At 56.0% G+C, this 19,258-nt stretch overlaps 1 protein-coding gene across 5 annotated transcripts in view; it reads right to left on the minus strand.

Annotated features, from left to right (window-relative positions):
• Positions 1-19,258, minus strand: part of Cpne5 (copine 5) — a 77,515-nt gene that overhangs the window by 1,745 nt on the left and 56,512 nt on the right. For 4 of the 5 annotated variants that reach the window (XM_006983091.3, XM_016001651.3, XM_076558406.1 and 1 more), the window contains 10 exons: positions 17,328-17,369; positions 14,582-14,657; positions 10,834-10,887; positions 8,908-8,969; positions 4,948-4,994; positions 2,894-3,075; positions 2,302-2,429; positions 1,985-2,087; positions 704-761; positions 259-332 (listed from right to left, as the gene is read on the minus strand). In XM_006983091.3, coding sequence (XP_006983153.1) covers positions 259-332; positions 704-761; positions 1,985-2,087; positions 2,302-2,429; positions 2,894-3,075; positions 4,948-4,994; positions 8,908-8,969; positions 10,834-10,887; positions 14,582-14,657; positions 17,328-17,369 — 826 coding nt within the window. Of the gene's footprint in view, positions 1-258; positions 333-703; positions 762-1,984; positions 2,088-2,301; positions 2,430-2,893; positions 3,076-4,947; positions 4,995-8,907; positions 8,970-10,833; positions 10,888-14,581; positions 14,658-17,327; positions 17,370-17,677; positions 17,893-19,258 lie in introns of those variants that run through there. The other variant, XM_016001653.3, reaches the window with a different exon arrangement.

The raw sequence follows: 19,258 nt of genomic DNA on the forward strand, positions 1-19,258 counted from the left end.
AAACACTAAAGATGTTGCCTCCATCTTCATGGGGCCTCCATGCTGCTGGAAGGCCGTGTAGCGCGGACTACAGACAGTCCAGGAGCATGGAGCCCTTTTGCAGGGCTTTGGATTCTGTGGGGTCCTCATTCAGGTTAGAAGGGAGCTTCATGCAGGGCAGGGTGGGGTGCGGCCTCATGAGGAGACTGGCCCAGGGGGGATCCCAAGGTCTGTCCTTGGGGAGTCGGCAAAGGAGCTCTGAGGCCGGTCTGTTTTCACCTGCACAATGTCCCGTTCAGCCAGCTTCCCCCGGGAGGAGATCCGCACGTCATCACCGTCCAGCTCCACCATGGCTGTGGGGACAAGGGGTGCGCGTATGTGACAGAGTCCACAGGACTTGACCTCCAATCCCAGGCCACCCCGGGGCCCTCGTGCCGACACTAGAGACCGAGACCAACATGCAGCTAGTGCCCTGCTCCCCTTGTCCAGGCTCCTTGCCCAGGGGAGCGGTACAGCCCCGGGATGAGGCTGAGGCATGCGTGGGTACTGACACACCCTCTTGGGGCACACAAGCCCACCCAGACCCGAGCTCTCGCTGGTGGAGCCCACCCAGACCCGAGCTCTCGCTGGTGGAGCCCACCCAGACCCAAGCTCTCGCTGGTGGGGACAGGATGCCACGGAAGTCTGTGGGAAGAGAGAGCTGGGAAGGGGACACTGGACTCACCATCGAACTCGGCCTGGCCCACGCCAACAATGATGATGGACATGGGGAGTTTGGCAGCCTGGGAGAAGACAGGGGAAGGGGGAGAGCCCTAGTGAGGGACAGGTAGGGACAGGAAGGCGAGTCAAATGAAGGGCGGGAAGGGATGAGTAGTGAAGGGCAGGGGACCCCAAGGAACCCTCAGGAAAAGGACAGGATAGGGAGAGAACATGGAGATCAAGAGAAGAGCATTTTGGGGGAGCTGGGTCTGCCTGCCTCTGTGAGCCGCCTCCTCTCTGGAACTGGGGCTCCACCATGAGGGACCTGGGCAGCTGTGGCTGGGGTCCCTTCTATAGGGAAACCATGGGTCAGGGCTGGTGGGGGAAGCTTTCCTCATTCTGGGACCCCCTACCTCCTCTACATGACAGGCAAGCTGAGGCCTCGAGTGGGAGGCTGAGGGAGCCATGCCCCCCCTCCCCCCAGAACAGGGCCATCTGTGTGGTTCAGAGGTCTGACCTCTCATAGACCCAGGGCCTCTTTTATCTCCCAAAGCTCTGTCTAGCACTCTCTCCACGTCCTGCCAGACTCCAGCCAGCAGCTAGATGAGGGATTCAAAAGGGAGCAGGGGTCCCCTTTCGGGAAACATTGTGGGGGCAGGGAGAGAACCCCCCTAGTGTTTCTTTAAAGGAGGCACCCCCACCAGGTTCTCCCAGGAGTGGGACAAGATGATTCAGTCCCCCAAAACTGTGCATGTATGTGTATGAGAGAGAGAGAGAGGAGAGAGAGAGGAGAGAGAGAGAGAGACAGAGACAGAGACAGAGACAGAGACAGAGAGACAGGAGGGAGAGAGGGGAGGAGAGAGGGAGAGGGGGAGAGAGGGAGGGGGAGAGAGGGAGGGGGGAGAGAGGGAGGGGGAGAGAGGGAGGGGGGAGAGAGGGGGGGAGAGAGGGAGGGGGGAGAGAGGGAGAGGGAGAGAGAGGAGAGGAGAGAGAGGAGAGGAGAGGGAGAGAGGAGAGGAGAGGAGAGGGAGAGAGGAGAGGAGAGGGAGAGAGGAGAGGAGAGGAGGAGAGGAGAGGAGAGGGAGAGAGGAGAGGAGAGGGAGAGAGGAGAGGAGAGGAGGAGAGGAGAGAGAGAGAGGAGAGGAGAGGAGAGGGAGAGAGGAGAGGAGAGGAGGAGAGGAGAGAGAGAGAGGAGAGGAGAGGAGGAGAGGAGAGAGAGAGAGGAGAGGAGAGGAGAGGAGGAGAGAGAGGAGATAGAGGAGAGGAGAGAGGGGAGAGAGAGAGAACCAGCCCATCTTCCACTCACATTGACGATGGCCTCCTTGGTCTGCGCCATGTCGGAGATGACGCCATCGGTGATGATGAGCAGAACAGAATACTGGGAGCCATCCTGCACAGTTGCGGCATTCCTGTGGGGGTGGGGGTGGGGTAGGGTGAGGGTGGGCACACAAAGTGGTGTGTCCCGGAGCCCCTGGCCCAGGCCCCCTGAACAAGACTCCCAAACGCTGTGGTAAGGGGTGGAAGGGACTCATCTGGGCCCCTTGCTGAAAGGTGAGCGGGTGGCAGGAGGCCCTCTGTTCCCCTCCCGTAAGGCTTCCTGGGGGCCAGCCGCCCCGGGCTCACCTGGCTACGTGGGTGACCACGGGGGCGAAGTTAGTGGGGCCGTAGAGCTGCACAGTGCGCAGGCTGCTGTGGTAGGCCTCCAGGATGCCATCGATGCCACAGCACGAGGGGTTCTCCTGGTTGCCGTTCTAGGACAAGGAGAAGGCAGCTGAGCGTCAAGAAAGCGGGAAGGTGGCAGAGGCAGGGCTGGGCCCAGGGAGGCAGAGGCAGGGCTGGGCCCAGGGAGGCAGGGGGAGGCAGAGGCAGGGCTGGGCCCGGGGAGGCAGGGGGAGGCAGGGCTGGGCCCGGGGAGGCAGGGGGAGGCAGGGCTGGGCCCGGGGAGGCAGAGGGAGGCAGGGGGAGGCAGAGGCAGGGCTGGGCCCGGGGAGGCAGGGGGAGGCAGGGGGAGGCAGGGGTAAGCAGAGGCAGGGTTGGACCCAGGGAGGCAGGGGGAGGCAGTAGAGAGGCAGAGGCAGGGCATAGTTGCCTTTAGCTCAGACCCCCAACCCAAGTAGGTGGCCATGCCTATGGGGATTACAAGTATCCAGGCCCAGGATTAGAAACCCCCCCCACCCCGTCCCCCACTGCTTGTTCCCAGCCTGGCACCTCCTACCAGTGGGAACTCATGTGACACCCTGCCGTCGGGGGGCAGCTTGGCCCCGAAGCCCAGGGCGGGGAACATCTTGTCACTGTCGTAATGCTGGATGATCTCTCCGACAGCGGTCAGCGCCAGGGCGTAGGCGTTCAGCTGGTAGGGGCTCATGTAGTGCAGGGATGTGGACTGTGAGGGGTTCCCTGCAACACAAGACGTGGGGACATCTGCCCAACTGGGCAGGGTGTGTCCACGAGCCCCACTGTTCACCCTTGAGCCCTCCTCGCTCTATCGTCCCCCTCCATCCATCCTCACCCAGCAGTCAGCAAAGAACCCTTGGAACAGATCCAGAAGGCCGCCACCATCCGGTGTACAGGACAGCAGCCCCCGCCTCCTCGTGGTCCCCACTGCCCCCGCCCAGCCCTGCCCTAACCTGTGGTCCACACTACACACTGGCCTGCCCAACCCCCACTCCAAGGCCAGATCTGCTCGAAGCGCCCTGAGCCCTCATCTCACCCAGGTCGCCCCAGAGCCCACCATGCCCCAGGATCCCCTTGGGTCTAGCCTCCTGTCCCCCCCTCCCAGCCCCAGCCTCTCCACACTTCCCTGCACGGCCCTGGCAGTGTGCTTCTCTCCTTGGCGTCCACGAGGCTTGCCTCCTTGTCTCTCGTCCGTGGCCACCGGCCCTGTGGAGTCTTCTTCCAGCAGTGCCCCCCTAACCCCGAGCCCCCCCCCCCCCCGCCGTGATGCCCCCATTGCCCGCCCGCCACCTCAAGCGTTGGTGTCACGGATCCACTTATTACTGACCAAGGCACTACCATTGTCTATACCTCCTGCAGCCTTAGTCTCCGCACTGCAGATACCCCTGCCCCACCCTAGGGTCACGGTTAGGACCAAATGGGTGGTTTAGGTACAACTGTTTCCTCTCCATTTTCACGTCTGTGTGCACGCATGTCTGTATGTGGGTGTGCATGCATGTGTGGGCTCTTGCATACGGAGAGCCCAAGGCTGATCTGAGAATCCTCCTCCCTTGCTCTTCCACTTAATTCACTGAAATCTTCCAATCAAACCCAGAACTGGCCAACATGGCTAGTTAGTGTCACTAGGCTGATTATAGACGGCCACCACATACAGGGGCCACGTATGTCAATCCTGGGGACCAGGCCTCCAGTCCTTGCACAGCTGAGGCCATCTCCTGCACTGTCTTTTTTTTTTTTTTTTTTTTTTTAGGGGGCATCAGTACTAGGACACCCTGCCCCTGGCTCTAACAGCCCAGTACGCATGCCCTATAGCCACAGAACTCACCAGGGAGGGTGAGACCTAGGTGTCTTCTGACAGAAATGAGCTCAGAGCTCCTTGGCGGGGGTCGTGACCCCACAAGAAGCTCTGTGCTCTTTTTCAGGGGGCACCTAAGCACTGTGATGGCTCCTGGCCATCCAGCCACAGCCAGATCTAGAATACTGCATTCTCCTGGTCCCCAGTAGACTGGGGTGCTCCTGATGAGGGAAACAGTTGGGGGTGTGTTTCCCCCGACCAGCACAGCTGCACTGGTTTAGTGTCATCTGATCTGGGGAGGCCTCAGCCTTCTTGGCTATTTAATTAACCAATTATTTATTTTGGGGGACAGGGTCTCACTGTGTCATTCTGGCTGTTCTGGATCTCGCTCTGTAGACCAGGCTGGCCTCGAACTCATATAGAGATATGCCTGCCTCTGCCTCCCGAGTGCTGGGATCAAGGGTGTGCACAGCCCTCTTTGTTCTCACTTTGGATGTGAGAACATAGCACCCTTCTCTGGTGGGCAGTTTCCTCCGAATTGTCACCCACAGTGTGGTGGCTTTCATTCGCCCCTGTTCCTATAGTGACCCCTCACTCACACTCCTGCAAGCGAGCCCAGCAAGCTCCCTTTGGACTCTGGTGTTGTTGGTTCTCTATCTGGGAAGAACATGTTTGTTTACATCTCACTAGGAACAGTGTCACCCACCAGGAACAGGAGGAAGTATGCGGGACCTGGCTCACAGCCGAGTTGTCCACCACAGCCCAGAGACAACCCCCCCACCCACTCCTGCCCCACTTACCATTGGAGGCAGTGAAGTCAATGGCCACGGTGAAATTGATCTGCGTCCTAAAGAAGAGAAGACCTGCAGTCACCTGGGGAGGATGGGTGGTGAGCAGCGCTGGGCAAGGCGGGGGGGAAAAACCGCTGGGCATCCATGTTTGTCAGGTATGTGGCTGCAGGGAAGCCGCTTGTGTGCAAGCTCTGGGAAGCTGGAGCGGCTGCAACAGGCGTGCCCTCGGGGAGCCAGGCCACTGGGAGCATTGGGGGTGAGCATTCCAGAACCCACGGGGACTGACTATGTCCTGTGGGCATGCATGGTTCTGTGGGTCGCTGTTCCTTCCTCTCTGAACCCATGCCCAAGTGAGTGAGTAGGTGAGGTCAGGGCTCCCTGGGTTTCTGGTTCAAATTCAGAGTCAGATTGCTGGTGAAAACATGGCAGACAAGGAGCCAAAACTACACTAAGTATCTCTAGGAGGAAGAACTCGACGCCACCCATCATACTGCCTGGCCAAAAATCCAACCCTGAACCTGGCTCAGCTCCCACCACTTTCTACTAGGTTTTTTTCTTCTTAATTTCTGAGATGCGGTTTTACTAGGTAGCCCTGAATAGCTTAGAACTTGCTATGTGACCAGGTTGGTCTTGAACTCACAGAAATCCTCCTGTCTTTGCCTTCCAAGTGCTTGGATTAAAGGCGTATGCCACCCCAGCCAGTCTCTAAGTTCTTACAGAAAATTCCGGGGGTGGGGGGGGTATTAAATGACATCACAGGGTTACATCAAGAGTCTTTGGAAAACTGTATAGGATTGCTACAGGAATCAGAGCTGCAAACTTGGAAACCTCTCGTCCCCCTCTAGATCCCGCAAGATGAAAACAGAATTAAGGGAAATATATCAATTGGTATTTGGATTTTGACTGGACTTCAGAACCAACCAAAGTTTTAAGACATCCGGGGACATTCAAAAACTGCTTACATCCCGGTATTAAGGAACTGTATTTTTCAGTGCTTACAGCATTATTGTGGACTGTGGGTTATTTTGTGATCACATAGTATGGCTATGTGTTTAAACATTTTTTTACTATGTGTCTGTGTGAATGTGCACCTGAGTGCAGGTGCTGGAAGAGGCCAGAAGAGGGTGTCGGATCCCCTGGAGCTGGAGTTACGGGCTGTTGTGAGCCTCCTGATGTGGGTGTCGTCTTCTGCAAGGGCAGGAAGTACTCTTAACCACTGAGCCATCTCTTTAACCCCTGTGTTGTATTGGGAAGGGAAAGCTTTGTGTTCTAGAGCTACTTTCTATAGGACCTGGAGATGGAGGAGGGCTGAGATACACTTCATCACAGTGGACGAGGGGGAGAATAGACTCCGGCTGTCTGGGCAGGTCAGTGAGAGTCTGGGGAGGCACCTGAGGTTCCCTTCTCAATGCTACAGCATGTGTTGAAATTGTTCATAGTGAAGTCAGCTTGGAGGTTTCACAGCCAGCTGCTGTGGGACCCGGGTCAGATGTGGACAGAATAAAACTGATGAAGATGTGTGTCTGGGTGTAGTCTCACCTTATGATTCCCACACGGCCGGGAACCAGAGGGAGAGGATTCCAGGGCCCTCTCCCTGTGGCAATTCAGTTGGTTTGAGGTGGGACCCTCAGAATCTGCTTAACAAAAATCCTGGGGCCACACTGTTGGAAGGTGCCTTGCATGGGGCTGTGGAGGATGTAACAGGAGCCAGGCCCCATTTCAACTGCACTTAGGAGAAGGTCCCTATTAGAAATTCCAGCTCTCTTGCCACCTCATCACAGCCAAGCTGCTGCACACGAGATCTTTGTCCCCTGGAAAAGGACAAGTAGTTGGCCAGCAGGAGACAAGCCAGGATTTGGGGGCAGAGCATCTCCTAGACTGCAGTCTCTAAGAGAAGAGCCACAAGAGAGCAAGAGCCTGGGCCCCTGAAGGGCTGTGTGAATCACTGCTGCACTCAGCACTACTGGATACTGTGAAGCCTGTGGCCGGGGATTCCTTACTATAGCAGTAGACTGTTGGATGGCATCTCTCCATGTAGAATAACAGCATCTTTGTTAGGGGAAGGGAGACACCTGGAGAGCAAAAGCCCTGATTAGGAGTCATCCTTGGGAGGATGGCTCTGCCTTGCTGGACTACAGCCAAGGGACACTTCTGGGTTGTCTTCCAAAAACAGGATGAGGGGAAAGGCTGGCTGTTCCTTAACTATTCTTCCACTCAAAGTCCTGAAAACGCGGGGGAAGGAAGAGATCAGAAAGCAATGGTGGCGCACGCCTTTAATCTCAGCACTCGGGAGGCAGAGGCAGGCGGATCTCTGTTGAGTTCGAGGCCAGCCTGGTCTACAGAGCGAGTTCCAGGGCAGCCAGGGCTACATAGAGAAACCCTGCCTCGAAAAACAAAATGAAGGAAGAAAAAGAAGAAGGAAAGAAAAGCAAGCAAGCATTGGGGACCAACTCCTGCAGTCAAGCTGCTCCTGCCCCTCGGTCTCATGTGACACAGGCAGAGACACCCTCACTCTTATTCCTTCTGGGCTCTGCCCCAGACGGACACCTCAGTCAGCCCCCCACCTGGACACGCTCACTGTACTCCCATAGCCTGGGGTCAACCGGCTAGCTCAGACCCTCCAGAGAGTTCTTTCAGGGGTCTGATGACCTGCTTCCGCAGCCCCCTGCCTCCTCAGCTTCCATCTGGATTTAGCCCCATGGGGCACTAACAGGAGGATTACTAATTAGCCAGGAACAAAAGGAGCCAGGCCACCTCGCAGGTGGGTGCAGAATGGAGATAAGGCCTTCGCCCCGCCCTCTATGTAAATGAGGAGCGCTATGCAAATGAGAGGGTGAACAAAACGAAGCTTGTCTGAAAATTGCCAGGTGCAGTGGAATACGAGGGCTGGCTGCTTAATGGAATTTTCGGTTTGGGGATTTTTTGTTTGTTTATTTATTTATTTATTTTGCATGCTAGGAAAGTGCTGTACCTCTGAGCTGCACCCCTAACTCTGCAAAGGGAGTCGTGGTGGGGAAGACAGGGAGTGGATCTGTGCGGAGAAGGGCTAGAGGAGCCCTCTGGGTGCTCAGAGGGAGGGGGGTGTTTGTACTCTGCAGGCAGAAGGAGGGCTTGTAACCTTGGGGCTGCAAGTTCAAGAGATGAAGGAGAAGTGTCATGGGAAAGTGAGGAATGTCCCAGGACAGCTGTCTCACTGTGCCCCGGAGACAGGGCAGCCGGGTGCCTGCCAGGCTGGGATACGCCCGCCCCGGGTAGGGTGGCTGCCCTGCCTGTCTCTCAGGCAGGTGCAGTCATCCCTCGCCTGCACCTGTGGGCTCTCGGCTGCCCACACCCTGACCTGGCAGCTGCCTGCAGGGAGTGTGCCAGGGAGGCCCCTCCTTGGAATCAGGCCACAGCGGAGGCCGCCTGGCTGTGCTGGCCTGCAGGTCACCCCTAGAGTTCCTTCTGCTCTTTCAGCTTCGGGTTGGGCACCTGCTGGCCCTGGGACTGCCCCGATTTCACTCTCCTTACAGGTCCCTGTCCCACACCCATCAGGAGCTCAGTGCTGGAAGGCACCTCAACTTTTCACCTCTTACTACAACCCTTGTGCTGAGGATGGCCCTGCTACCCACAGAGAGAACATGACTCACCATAGTAACTCAGAAAATCCAAGGCAAACAGGGACCCAGAACCTGCATCTCCTGATGCCCTGCCCAGAGCACTTTCTACTTCCCACACCTTGGCTCTCTTGGTCCTGGAGTCTCCACCACCATCGGGGCTCACCTCTGCCCAGAGATCTGACGTGACCCAGGCAGGACCCCTGGGCTCAGAATGGGGTCCTCAGCGTGGGCAGAGTCTGCTTAGAGCCCAGTGTCAGGCCCGGCTGGGGCCTCATGGGATGTGCTCTGGTTGTGCAGTATGGAGCCCTCTCCCGTGCCCCGGGGCTGGGGAGGCCGGGGGTGGGGTGGGGAGGGGGGGCATTTCTCTCACCCTCCTTTGATGTAGTCCAGGAAAGTGCTCTCAGACTCCACTGCAAAGGAAAGCAGGGTGACCTGGGAACGAAAGGGGGTGTGGTTAGTGGAGAGCCCAGCAGTGACTCCACACTGTCTTGTGAGAGCGGCCATCGTCAATCCAGGCCGGCTTTACCCATGTTACTTCATGCTGCGCCTGTGGCAACCCCACCAAGGACCCTTATCCACATTCTCCAGCCAAGGGAACAGGTTCCGAGGACGCCGCCAGGAGGCACAGTGAGGTCATGTACCTTCGCTCTGGATCCAGAACCTCTGTGACTTTCACACGGACACACGGTCTCACGTAGCCCAGGCTGCTCTCAAACTGGCTACCTAGCCCAGGATGACCTTGAACTTCTGATCCTCCTGCCTCCACCTTCTGAGTGTTGGAGTGTGGTGGGCTTTAGTAGAATCTCACTTAACTGTGATGCCAACCCCACCGCTGAAGCACAGGGCCCGGGCTAAGTGCCCAGCCATCCTCCAAGGGGGGCCCTGGGAAACCCCAGAGCCCCGGCCTGCCGTGTGGAGGGCTGGGGAGTCTTCCTGACGTAGGCCGGCCAGCTGTGCCTGTGTCCCTGGCTGGCGTGGACGCCATGCTTCTCGGCACCTCTCCATTCCCATACCTGTCTCTGTTCTCTTTCTGGGGTGTAATTCAGCCTCCACCCTTTCAGCCCCAAGACCCTCTGAGCAGCCTTTTCCCTGCAGGGGCCTGGCACCCAGGATCCCTCTCCTGGTTGAAGCCTCCGGCCTTCTGGCCCTCAGAGACTTTGGCAATGGCTTTCTTTGTTCATCTAGGCAGCCTGTCACAAAGAATTTGGGGTCATGGAGAGGAGCGAGAGAGAGGTCTCTGAAAGGAGGGGTCCCTGAGGTCAAGGAGCCCCTACTGGCGTGGAACTGACTATTTTTCCAGCCCCTCATCTGTGACTAAGCTGATGTCCCTCAACGTGAAGAAAGGGACAGAAGGTCTGTGTGCTGTGGCCCCGGAGAGCCCCACCCAGGGGAACAGCGTGTGAAGCCCCACCCCAGAGAGCCCTTCCCGGGGGAACAGTGTGTGAAGCACCTGAGAAGCCACTGAACCTCTTCCCATGTGGCTTTCAGTCAACTGGAAACAGCCTACAACATACTCCATCCTTCACAGCCACCATTAGAATCTGCAGTCAAGGCGGAGCCCGGACCAAAGACGCCAGAGTATATTTGCACAGCAAACACACCCACTTGCTCTAGGACAGTGCTGGGGCTCTGCCTCAGGACCTTTGCATGTGCGATATTCTTGAGGCCTGAGTTGCTTTCCTCCATAGTCTTACTATCTACTCCATTTGGTATCACTTCCCCCATATCTACTGCAATCACTTCACGGATGTGTACACACACACACACACACACACACACACACTAATTAGCCTTCTGTCACCCCTATTACAAGCACCGGGGACCTGGGTCTGCCATTTCCTGGCTGCGTTGTTTGTCCACATAACACTGCTGAGTGCCCAGCACGTGTTTGCTGAGTAAGCGTGGGAACGTCCAGCCGAGCCGCCTCCACAAGCCACGGACCGGCGCTGGCCCTGGTGTAACAGTTACGCGGAGTCAGCGGCTGCTGCCCACGCGGATGAAAGGCGGGGCCCACTCCCGCCTGACTCCTGACTGTGTGACCTTGACTGAGTCACTTCCCAGCCTGCAGCCTCAGTTCCTCTCCACGACAGACGCCAGTATCGGCCTTTCACGGCGCCCACTGCCTGGGGATTCCCCACAAGCATGCCGGCTGTTCCTTTTCCTTCCTGCAGAGATCCCCCAGGCGGATGCCACCCACTCACCTGGGTCGGACCTCTGCACTGCAGCCCAGCTCAGGGCAATGTCCGCTCCCCCCACAAACACACACTGTGATGGGTGGGCGGGCGGGGTTACTCACTGTGCCAGAATTGACGTATTTCTTTTTCTTCATTTTCTTTTTGGGGTTTATCACCTATAGAGAAAAGCAGCTACTGTTTGAAAGCATTCAGGGCAGGTTCGGGGCTCCCACCAGCCCTGGGTGTGGCTTGGGCACCGGCCTAGCAGGGTACGGGGTGTGACTGCAGGTGGGGAAGGCCTGTGCCAGGCCTTGTGGGAGGCTGGAAGCTGGGAGTCGTCGCTAGCCCTGTGTCCCAGGCTTCGGCACAGTGGGACAGTTTATTTAGCTTTGTCTGCCAATTCCCTCAAGCCCGCCCAAAGCGGCCGCGTGTTGCAAGACAGCTCTGCCCACGCCTGCCTGCGCTGGCTGGGCCATGCTTTCACCTCACACACCTTTCTTGCCTCAGCTCTGCCTTCCCCATACCCCTTGGGGCTTGCACTCAGGGGTTGCCCTGAGCCTCTGAGCCTGGCTCTGGGCTGCCACCCCGACCCACAGTAGGGAGCTTCCAAACCAGATCTGCTCCTCCAGTGGCAGGGCCCTCCACAGTAGACTCAGTAGTGACTTGGGACGTCTTTGCTCTCTACTAGTGACAGCCTTCACCCTTGACATTTGGTAAAGTCTGTAGATGGTTGTCAGCACGTGGGGAGAGAGTGGGAGGTCAGGATGCTGCTGCCCCTCAGCCGGGACCCAGCTGTAGAGGTCACCAATGCTGGAGAACCCCCGGGGCCGGGAGGAGGGCCACCTTGTCCTGGTGAGTGACACTGAGCGCAGCATGGGGAATCTGGGCTTTCTCTGGTGTCCCATCAGCAGGGCAAGGCAGTCCCCACGCACAGCGTCACCAATTGGCCTCTCTTGAACTCAGTTCTCCTCCCCTGCATGGCTCAAGCCTCCCTTGGGGGGCCTTGGATAAGTCTGTAACTGCAGCGTGTCTGGTCTAACAAGAATTGACACCCACTTCTGGAGACAGAGGAAATCAGAGAACAGAGATGCCGGGTGATTTGCTTACGGTCACACAGCCATCTGGGTAGACACAGGATTAGAAGCCTGTCTCCAGGCCAGCGGGGCGTAACAAGAGGGCTGTCATCTTGACGAATGAGTGGCAGGTTCACATGGGAGGGCTAGCATAAGGCGCAGGTGGGACTGAGGGCGAGGCTGAGAAGTTGAACCACCTGAAGGGCCTCTCTGGTCACGGAGCTGTCCTCTCCTGCCCCACCATCGGCTCCTGGCTGCCCAGACGGCCAGGCAGAGTTGCAGTCTCCACGCTGCAGCGTTTGAACAACGGGAACCAAACGTGCTCCACAGTCTCCCTTTAGCAGAGGGACGTGAGCACGTAACGGGGCTGTGGGTGTGGGTTTCTTGATATCATCTGTGTTTCACTGTATTTTGCTTTCTGTTTTTTGGGACAGGGTCTCACCATGTAGCCCAGGCTGGCCTTGAACTCACAATTCTCCTGCCTCAGCTTCCTGAGCGGCGGGACTACAGCAGACACACACCACCATGTCTGACACATTTCTTTGAAGTCTTCTCCATTATCTTTAAATTAACCTGTAGTCACATTCCCGCTCTCCAACGCTGCTCGCTCCTTACATGAAAGCGTCAGATCGGAATGGACAGTGAGCGAGCACCTTGTATATTCTGAGGTCTCCTGGGAATCCCCAGAACCTCCTCTCTAGCCACAAGTGGCTGCCAGGTTCTACACAGGGCCACGGCACCCCCTAGGGACACTATAAGGAACTGGCCCGCTCCAATAGGCTACCTTTCCGTTTCTGAAATCCGCTTTCCTGTGCCCCAGGCTACTGGGGATGCAGAACCAAATGCCCCCCACCTCTGAGGACCTCATGGTCTTGGAAGGGCTCCGGGCACACCCTGGGGAGGGGTGGTGTATGAGCACAGACTTACAGAGGTGGAGGCGGCTTCCTGGAGGGGGCATTTGAGAGGTCTGCAGGGACCACAGATACTGACTAGAAGTGGCAGAGGAGGACCTTGGGGAGGCAGCTACGGAAATGAGGCTGTAAGGAGGACAGCAACCTCAGCAGGCAGAAGAGACTGAGCGGGAAGCAGGGCAGCGCACGGCCCGGACAGGCAGGTAGTGTGTCTCTAGTCACGGATGGGACCCACTCTCCCTCTACAAGCCAGCAGGGCTCAGCTGTGGTGAGGGCTGCAGTATTCAGACAGGCTGGAGGCTGCGGCAAGGGGGTCAGGCTACCTCTCAGTGCCAGCTCCGGTGGAGATCTGCCTTAACATTAAAGCGGGTGCTTTAGAGAGTGGGGGTGTGGGTTGGGGCTCATTTCAATGCAGCACAGGGTTTCAGAGCAGCTTGCCTGTGGCCAGGCCTCTGAGTCACTCCCAGATCACTCTGGTCACCAAGGAGGATGGGAGAGGCTAGGAAAGCCCACACCATGGAGAGGGTGGTGGTGGACTGAGACTGGCAAGCTCAGGAGGTAGTGTTGTGATGATCCTGAGGGGTTGGAGACTGGAGACATCTCTCTCAGGGCCGGCAGGAGGAGGGCCGTGTTTGAAGAGGCCTGGCAGGTGAGTCAGGCTTTAGCAGGGTCTGGGTCCAGGGAGGGGCCCACACACAGCTGGCTTAGAAGTATTGTCCTGCCAAGGTGGCTTCAGGGTTGGAGGTGGGGTGCTGACTGGTGAGAGATTTCTTTCACACAGTCTTGACTCTAGCAAGGCCCTCCTGAGCCCACTTGGCCTCTTAGCAACACCCCTGGGGTTCAAAGCTGCCTGTGAGGCTGTGGGAGCTGATTGTTGTCCTCAGGCTGGCTGCTCCATCCAGGGACAGCACCGAGGCTACCCATGTGGCAGCGTGGTGTATTGTTGATCACAAAGAGGCAACGTCAACGACTGGCCTTAGAAAGGAGCCTGTACCATCCACGCTTCCAATTCTCATTTTGCTTAAGATCTCACAGCCAGCTGGGCGGTGGTGGCGCACGCCTTTAATTCCAGCACTCGGGAGGCAGAGCCAGGCGGATCTCTGTGAGTTCAAGGTCAGCCTGGTCTACAGAACAAGATTCAGGACAGCCATGGCTACACAGGGAAACCCTGCCGTGAAAAACCAAAACAAACAAACAAAAAAGATCTCACAGCCCCTGGAAGGCAAACTCCAAGAGAGCTAACCACTTCATCCACTTGTTAAGGCCCTCCTCAGGAGGCCAGAGAAAGGCAGAATCTGCCTTGTCTGGGTGTGGGGGACTCAGGCAGCCCAGAGCAATGCATGGTGCTAGAGTCCTTCCCCAAAACCGCAGCTGTAGAGGTTGGAGGGATGGCTCAGTGGTTAAGACTTTGTCTGAAGACATGGGGCCTCTCTGAAGTCAGGACCTCAGGTCTTAGCTCAGAGACTCCTTTCTCTTTCTTCCTGGTGCTCAGGATTGACTCTGAAGACTCTTCTTGTGGTGTGGGTGTGGGTGTGTGGTATGTGGATATATGTAGTGTATGGCAGTGTGAGTGGTGTGTGTATGTGTGTGTGGTGTATAGGTGTGTGGGTATGTGTGGTGTATAGGGGTGTGGGTGGTATATGGGTATGTGTGGTGTATAGGTGTGTGTAGTGTGTGGGTATATGTGGTGTATAGGTGTGTGGGTGTGGGTGGTGTATGGGTGTGTGGTATATGGGTGTGTGTCTGGGGGGAGGTCTGTGAAATGGGACCATGAAACCCACCTTATGAGACAACATGGAAGTCCCCAGCCCATCTCAGAGCTCCCATGTCCTTACCATTAGGACCCAGCACCCTTATGGGAACAGACTCCACCTGGTGCACCTCACCTCATAGATGTTGAACTGACTCTGGCCCCGGGCCAGCTCCCGGTAGCTGGTAGTGAACTCTCCAATGAAGTCGTGGCTGCAAGGGAAGACGATGCTGAGGCTGGAGACCCAGGCTCTGAATGCCTTAGCACATCCTAGCCTCTCCCACAGCCTCCCCCGCTCCCGCCCCCATTCTGCCAGGGCCTCCACTCCAAGGCTCTCTGTTACTCATGGACCAAGAAAGCCGCTTGGCAGAAGACAGGGCCCTGGAGGAAGGAAATGCAAGATGGCTTGGATTCTTACTTAAATGAATTAGCAAGAAAAGGCATTTGGGGACAGTCACAGCGGAGTGAACGTTGGATGGCAGTCAAGCATTACTGCTCAACATGTCAGGTGGGATAATGGCATTCAGAGTTACGTGGGGGAAATGTGCTTATTTTTCCAGACATGTCTAATGAAATATTTAGGGGTAAAGCCATGAAGGAATTTCCTTTAAATTACATTAGTAAAATATAGATAAGGCAAACAGAGTGAAATTTAGCAACTGTCAAATTCAGGTGGCAGGCTTAAAGGCATTCATTAACTCCTCCCTGCTGAGACAGGTGTTCCAATAACAGGGCCTCACTATGTAGTCCTGGCTGGCCTGAAACGTTCTAATGTAGGCCAGGCTAGCCTAGAACTCACAGAGCTCTACCTGCCAATACCTCCTGAGTGCTGGGACTAAAGGTGTGTCCATTGTGCCCAGCTCAATAACACTTAAATATTGTTTTTATTTATTTGATTTCTATTTTGCGCTTTTGGAGACATTGTCTTGGGTATCCCAGTTTGGTTATGAACTTGTGGAGCCAAGGATGACCTTGAACTCCTGGTCCCTCGGTCTCTACTTCCAGAGTGCTGGGATGACAGGTGTGGCCACTCTATGCTTGTCTCATTAATTTATTCATTTTGAGATATCTCCCCATTGTATTGCCCAGGTTGGTTTCCAGCTCTGATCCTCCCACCTCAGACTCCTGAGCAGTGGCGATTTTAGGTGCATGAAACCACAGTGGGGTCTTTCCCAACCTTCCTTCTGCGCTGGGATGGAATCCTGGGTCTTGAACACATGAGGCCAGAGCTCTGCCTCTGAACTACATGCACGGCCCTCCCACTAACATTTGAGGCATCCAGCCAGGTGGCAGGGGTCTTTTCCAGAGTGCGTTTATATTAAACACATCAAGGACTTGTACAAAACAGCACTCCCGCCAGCCCTGAGTCCTTGTTAGAATGTAATGCTTAGCACTCGAGCTGGGGCATCCAGCAGGAGCAAGTGCCCGGGTGTCCCTGGGGCCAGCCCTGCTGTGAGCCCACAGTAGTGTGTGTTTGATTTCTTAAGTTATATAAAGTAGTGGATTTCATTATGACACTTTCATAGATATATCCACGTTGGTTGGGGAGGGGAGTTTATTTAATTCTACTGGTCATTTGTGTGTGTGTGTGTGTGTGTGTGTGTGTGTGTGTGTGTCTGTGCTCAAACCACAAATGTATGGAGTGCAGAGGACAATTTGATGGAGGAGGTTCTCTCTGTCTGCCTTCATGTGGGATGCCGGGACCGAACCCAGGCTGCCCAGTCGGTGCAGCCAGCACCTCTGCCCCGCGGAGCCATCCACCAGCCCCGAGAGCCTATTTATTCGTTTTAGTACAGGATGGAACCCAGGGTCTCACAAATGCTAGGCAATGGCCCTACCACTGAGCGACACCCCAAGCCCCACACTGTGTTGACAACAGATTCATCGCTATAGGACTTCTGGGGATGGGAACCGGATGGTAGGACCCTGTGGCACCTGGTGGCTCTCCCCAGTCTGCCAGGGAAGAGTAAACTCCCAGGTAAAGGAGGCATATGGAGAGTCTGCTGGGAGGGAAGGAAGCATGGTGGAGCTGACCCTGCCGTCTGGAAGGGTCAGGGAAGATGGGGGTGGGATTAACACGGGCAAGAGGGAGCACTGGAGAATCTTCTTCCATGGCTTGGGTCTGACTCAGCTATGCTGGCACAGCACCTTTTATAATATGAACAACACCCTAGTCCTTATCAGATCTGGGAGATGCCAACCATGCCCGCCCTTCAGTAACGTCCCAGCAAGGAGGGGCCGCTAGAAGCCAGATGGTATGTCCGCATTTGGTTCAACAGACAAGGGGGAGACAGTGAGAGTTCTGGGTTCCTGCTTTGAGAGATATGCTCTTGTTCTGTCTAGGAATTGCCAGCCATACTCACCCCTCGGTCGCCAAGCAGAAGTCACCCTCCTGCAGGCCAAACCCAGCCCTCCTCAGGCACTGCCTGTCCTTCCTGAACCTCAGGACACCCTGCTGTCACTGTCCCTACAGTTACTCAATTAGACCTAAGTCTATTCTCTGTGTTTCCAGTGAGCCTCTGCTAGACTGTGGGGCATCTCTGGCACTCAACTAACTCATCCTCTACAGCCTGGCCTTCCTCCAGTGCCGAGCCACACAGAGAAAGAAAGTGTACATGAACGCTCAATGTCCCACAGGACAGGCACTGCAGAGCATTCCCAATTCGGTGGGGCAAGAGTGCGGGCATGGGTTGGCTCCTGGCAGCCATGTAGAGGGGAAAAGGATGGATCTCAGGCATTCCGTCCTGCAGGACCTCCATGGAGCCACCGTGACAGCAGACCCTCCTGCATGGAGCCCGGCCCCTCATTCCCAGAGTGCCCAGATGGGCCTGGATCCCTACATCTCCTCACCTTCCTCTACACCGCTCACCCCCTACCCTTACCTGCCATCACGATCCCAGTCGTACACCTCCACCTTGATGGTCCTAGAAAACAAACAGCAGAGAAGTCTGGGTAGGATGGGCCTGAGGACAGATGGACCAGGAGGGATGCATGCATGCAGTCGCTCCATGTTCCAAGCCTGTGTGCAGAGAAAGCAACCAGAGAGAGACCAGGCACCCATCTTGAGACCTTTCGGCAAGGATCTTAGGGTTGGAAGCTACCCAGAGCCATGGTGGGCCATCTTGAGATCTCAAGGATTTGACTGATGCGGCCTCAGGCCTCTGTTCACCCACCGTCTTGGCTTCCCGAGACGGAGAAGCAGCCTAGGCAGGATGCCAAACTGGGCATTTACCTGCACGCAGCAGGGCCATGAGGGGGCAGAGCTCACAATGAAGCAGGAAAGCTTCCGTCAGACAGGGTCATGAGACTGCTTGGCAGGGAGGATCCTGAGTGTGGGGGTGTGAGCCGTGAAGAGTCAACCCCAGTCCTGCAGGTCAAGGAAGGATCCCTGGGCCCTGAGCTTTCCATCCCTGAGACTGGCCCCTGAGAAAGGGTGTGATTTTCTTCACATTCTAGCCCAAGTGCTTTAATTAGTTTGTTTTGACTCCTAAGCATGGGGCTGGGCTTTAAGAGCCCATCTTATTTTTAGCCGTGTTCCCATAGCAACAGGCTGGCGGACCAGAAGCAGGAGGAGGGAGGTGGAGGGTTGCCGGTTAACCCTTGTTCGGTCTGCTCTGTCCTCTGGGATACCCAGGCATGGGGAAGCTGCCAGGAAGCACCTTCGGGGTCTGGGACAGGAAAGAGAGGCCCAGGAAGCAGGGACTTCTGGTCTTGAGCTCCATGTGGGACGCACAAAACAGTGTGAACTGGTTTCTCTTTTACTAACGTCTATCCCACCCCTGGTGTGGTCCATCTTCTTGGCCCCGCCTGGGAGTTCTGCAGCTCCCAGAAGGGGGCGCTGTCTCCTTTCAGATGAGAATCTTCAGGCTATGTGTGGGGGTGGGAGGGCAGGGTGCAGATTCACAGAATGGGGGCAGAAGAAAGTTCCAGAACAGAACCCTGGGATGCCTGGAAGGTCAGGCATGGGCTAGCTTTCTGTAAAGGAAACAATATGAAGCAGATACAGAAGCATGCTTTCGATGCACCCTTTGCATCCTTATTTTATAAAAACAAAACCTATGAAGGTTCTGAAGGTGTTGGAAAGAGGCCAGGTATGACACTGGTGGATTTGGCTTGGACAATGGACCTCAGCTGTGGGGCCTTGAGATGGCATTTAAACCTCCCTGAGCCACAAGCCCTGACTGTAAAATGGAGAAATGGAGATAGCAAGGGTCTTGCAGAAGAGCGCTCTCTCTCTCTCTCTCTCTCTCTCTCTCTCTCTCTCTCTCTCTCTCTCTCTCTCTCTCGTGTGTGCGTGCATGCGTGTGTGTTGATGTCTAGAAAATGCATTTTAATTTCCACATTTTCATCTAACCATGCATGAATGCCTTTTCATATGAAATTTTCTTAAAGCTGGGCAGTGGTGGCGCACGCCTTTAATCCCACCCAGCACTTGGGAGGCAGAGCCAGGCGGATCTCTTGAGTTCAAGGCCAGCCTGGTCTACAGAGCGAGTTCCAGGACAGCCAGGGTTATACAGAGAAACCCTGTCTTGGGAAAGAAAGAAAGGAAGGAGGGAGGGAGGGAGGAACATTTGAGCCTGGACTCCTGAACTTGCAATTTCTAGTTCCCAAACTAACAAGGCTAGAAGTGACCTCGGTGGTATCTAAGTCTGACCACTTGGCCAGAGTCCACACAGGCCACCATTCTTGAAGCTTGAAGTTTTGGAGGGACACTGGTGACTGGGTGTCCTGCACTGATGGCCTCTACTTCCCCTTTTCACAGGGTGAAGCAGAGCCCTAAGGGCACACTGTGACTGTCCGGATCCACCCATCT

The sequence above is a fragment of the Peromyscus maniculatus genome, chromosome 21 (assembly GCF_049852395.1).
Source record: "Peromyscus maniculatus bairdii isolate BWxNUB_F1_BW_parent chromosome 21, HU_Pman_BW_mat_3.1, whole genome shotgun sequence".
NCBI lineage: Eukaryota > Metazoa > Chordata > Mammalia > Rodentia > Cricetidae > Peromyscus > Peromyscus maniculatus.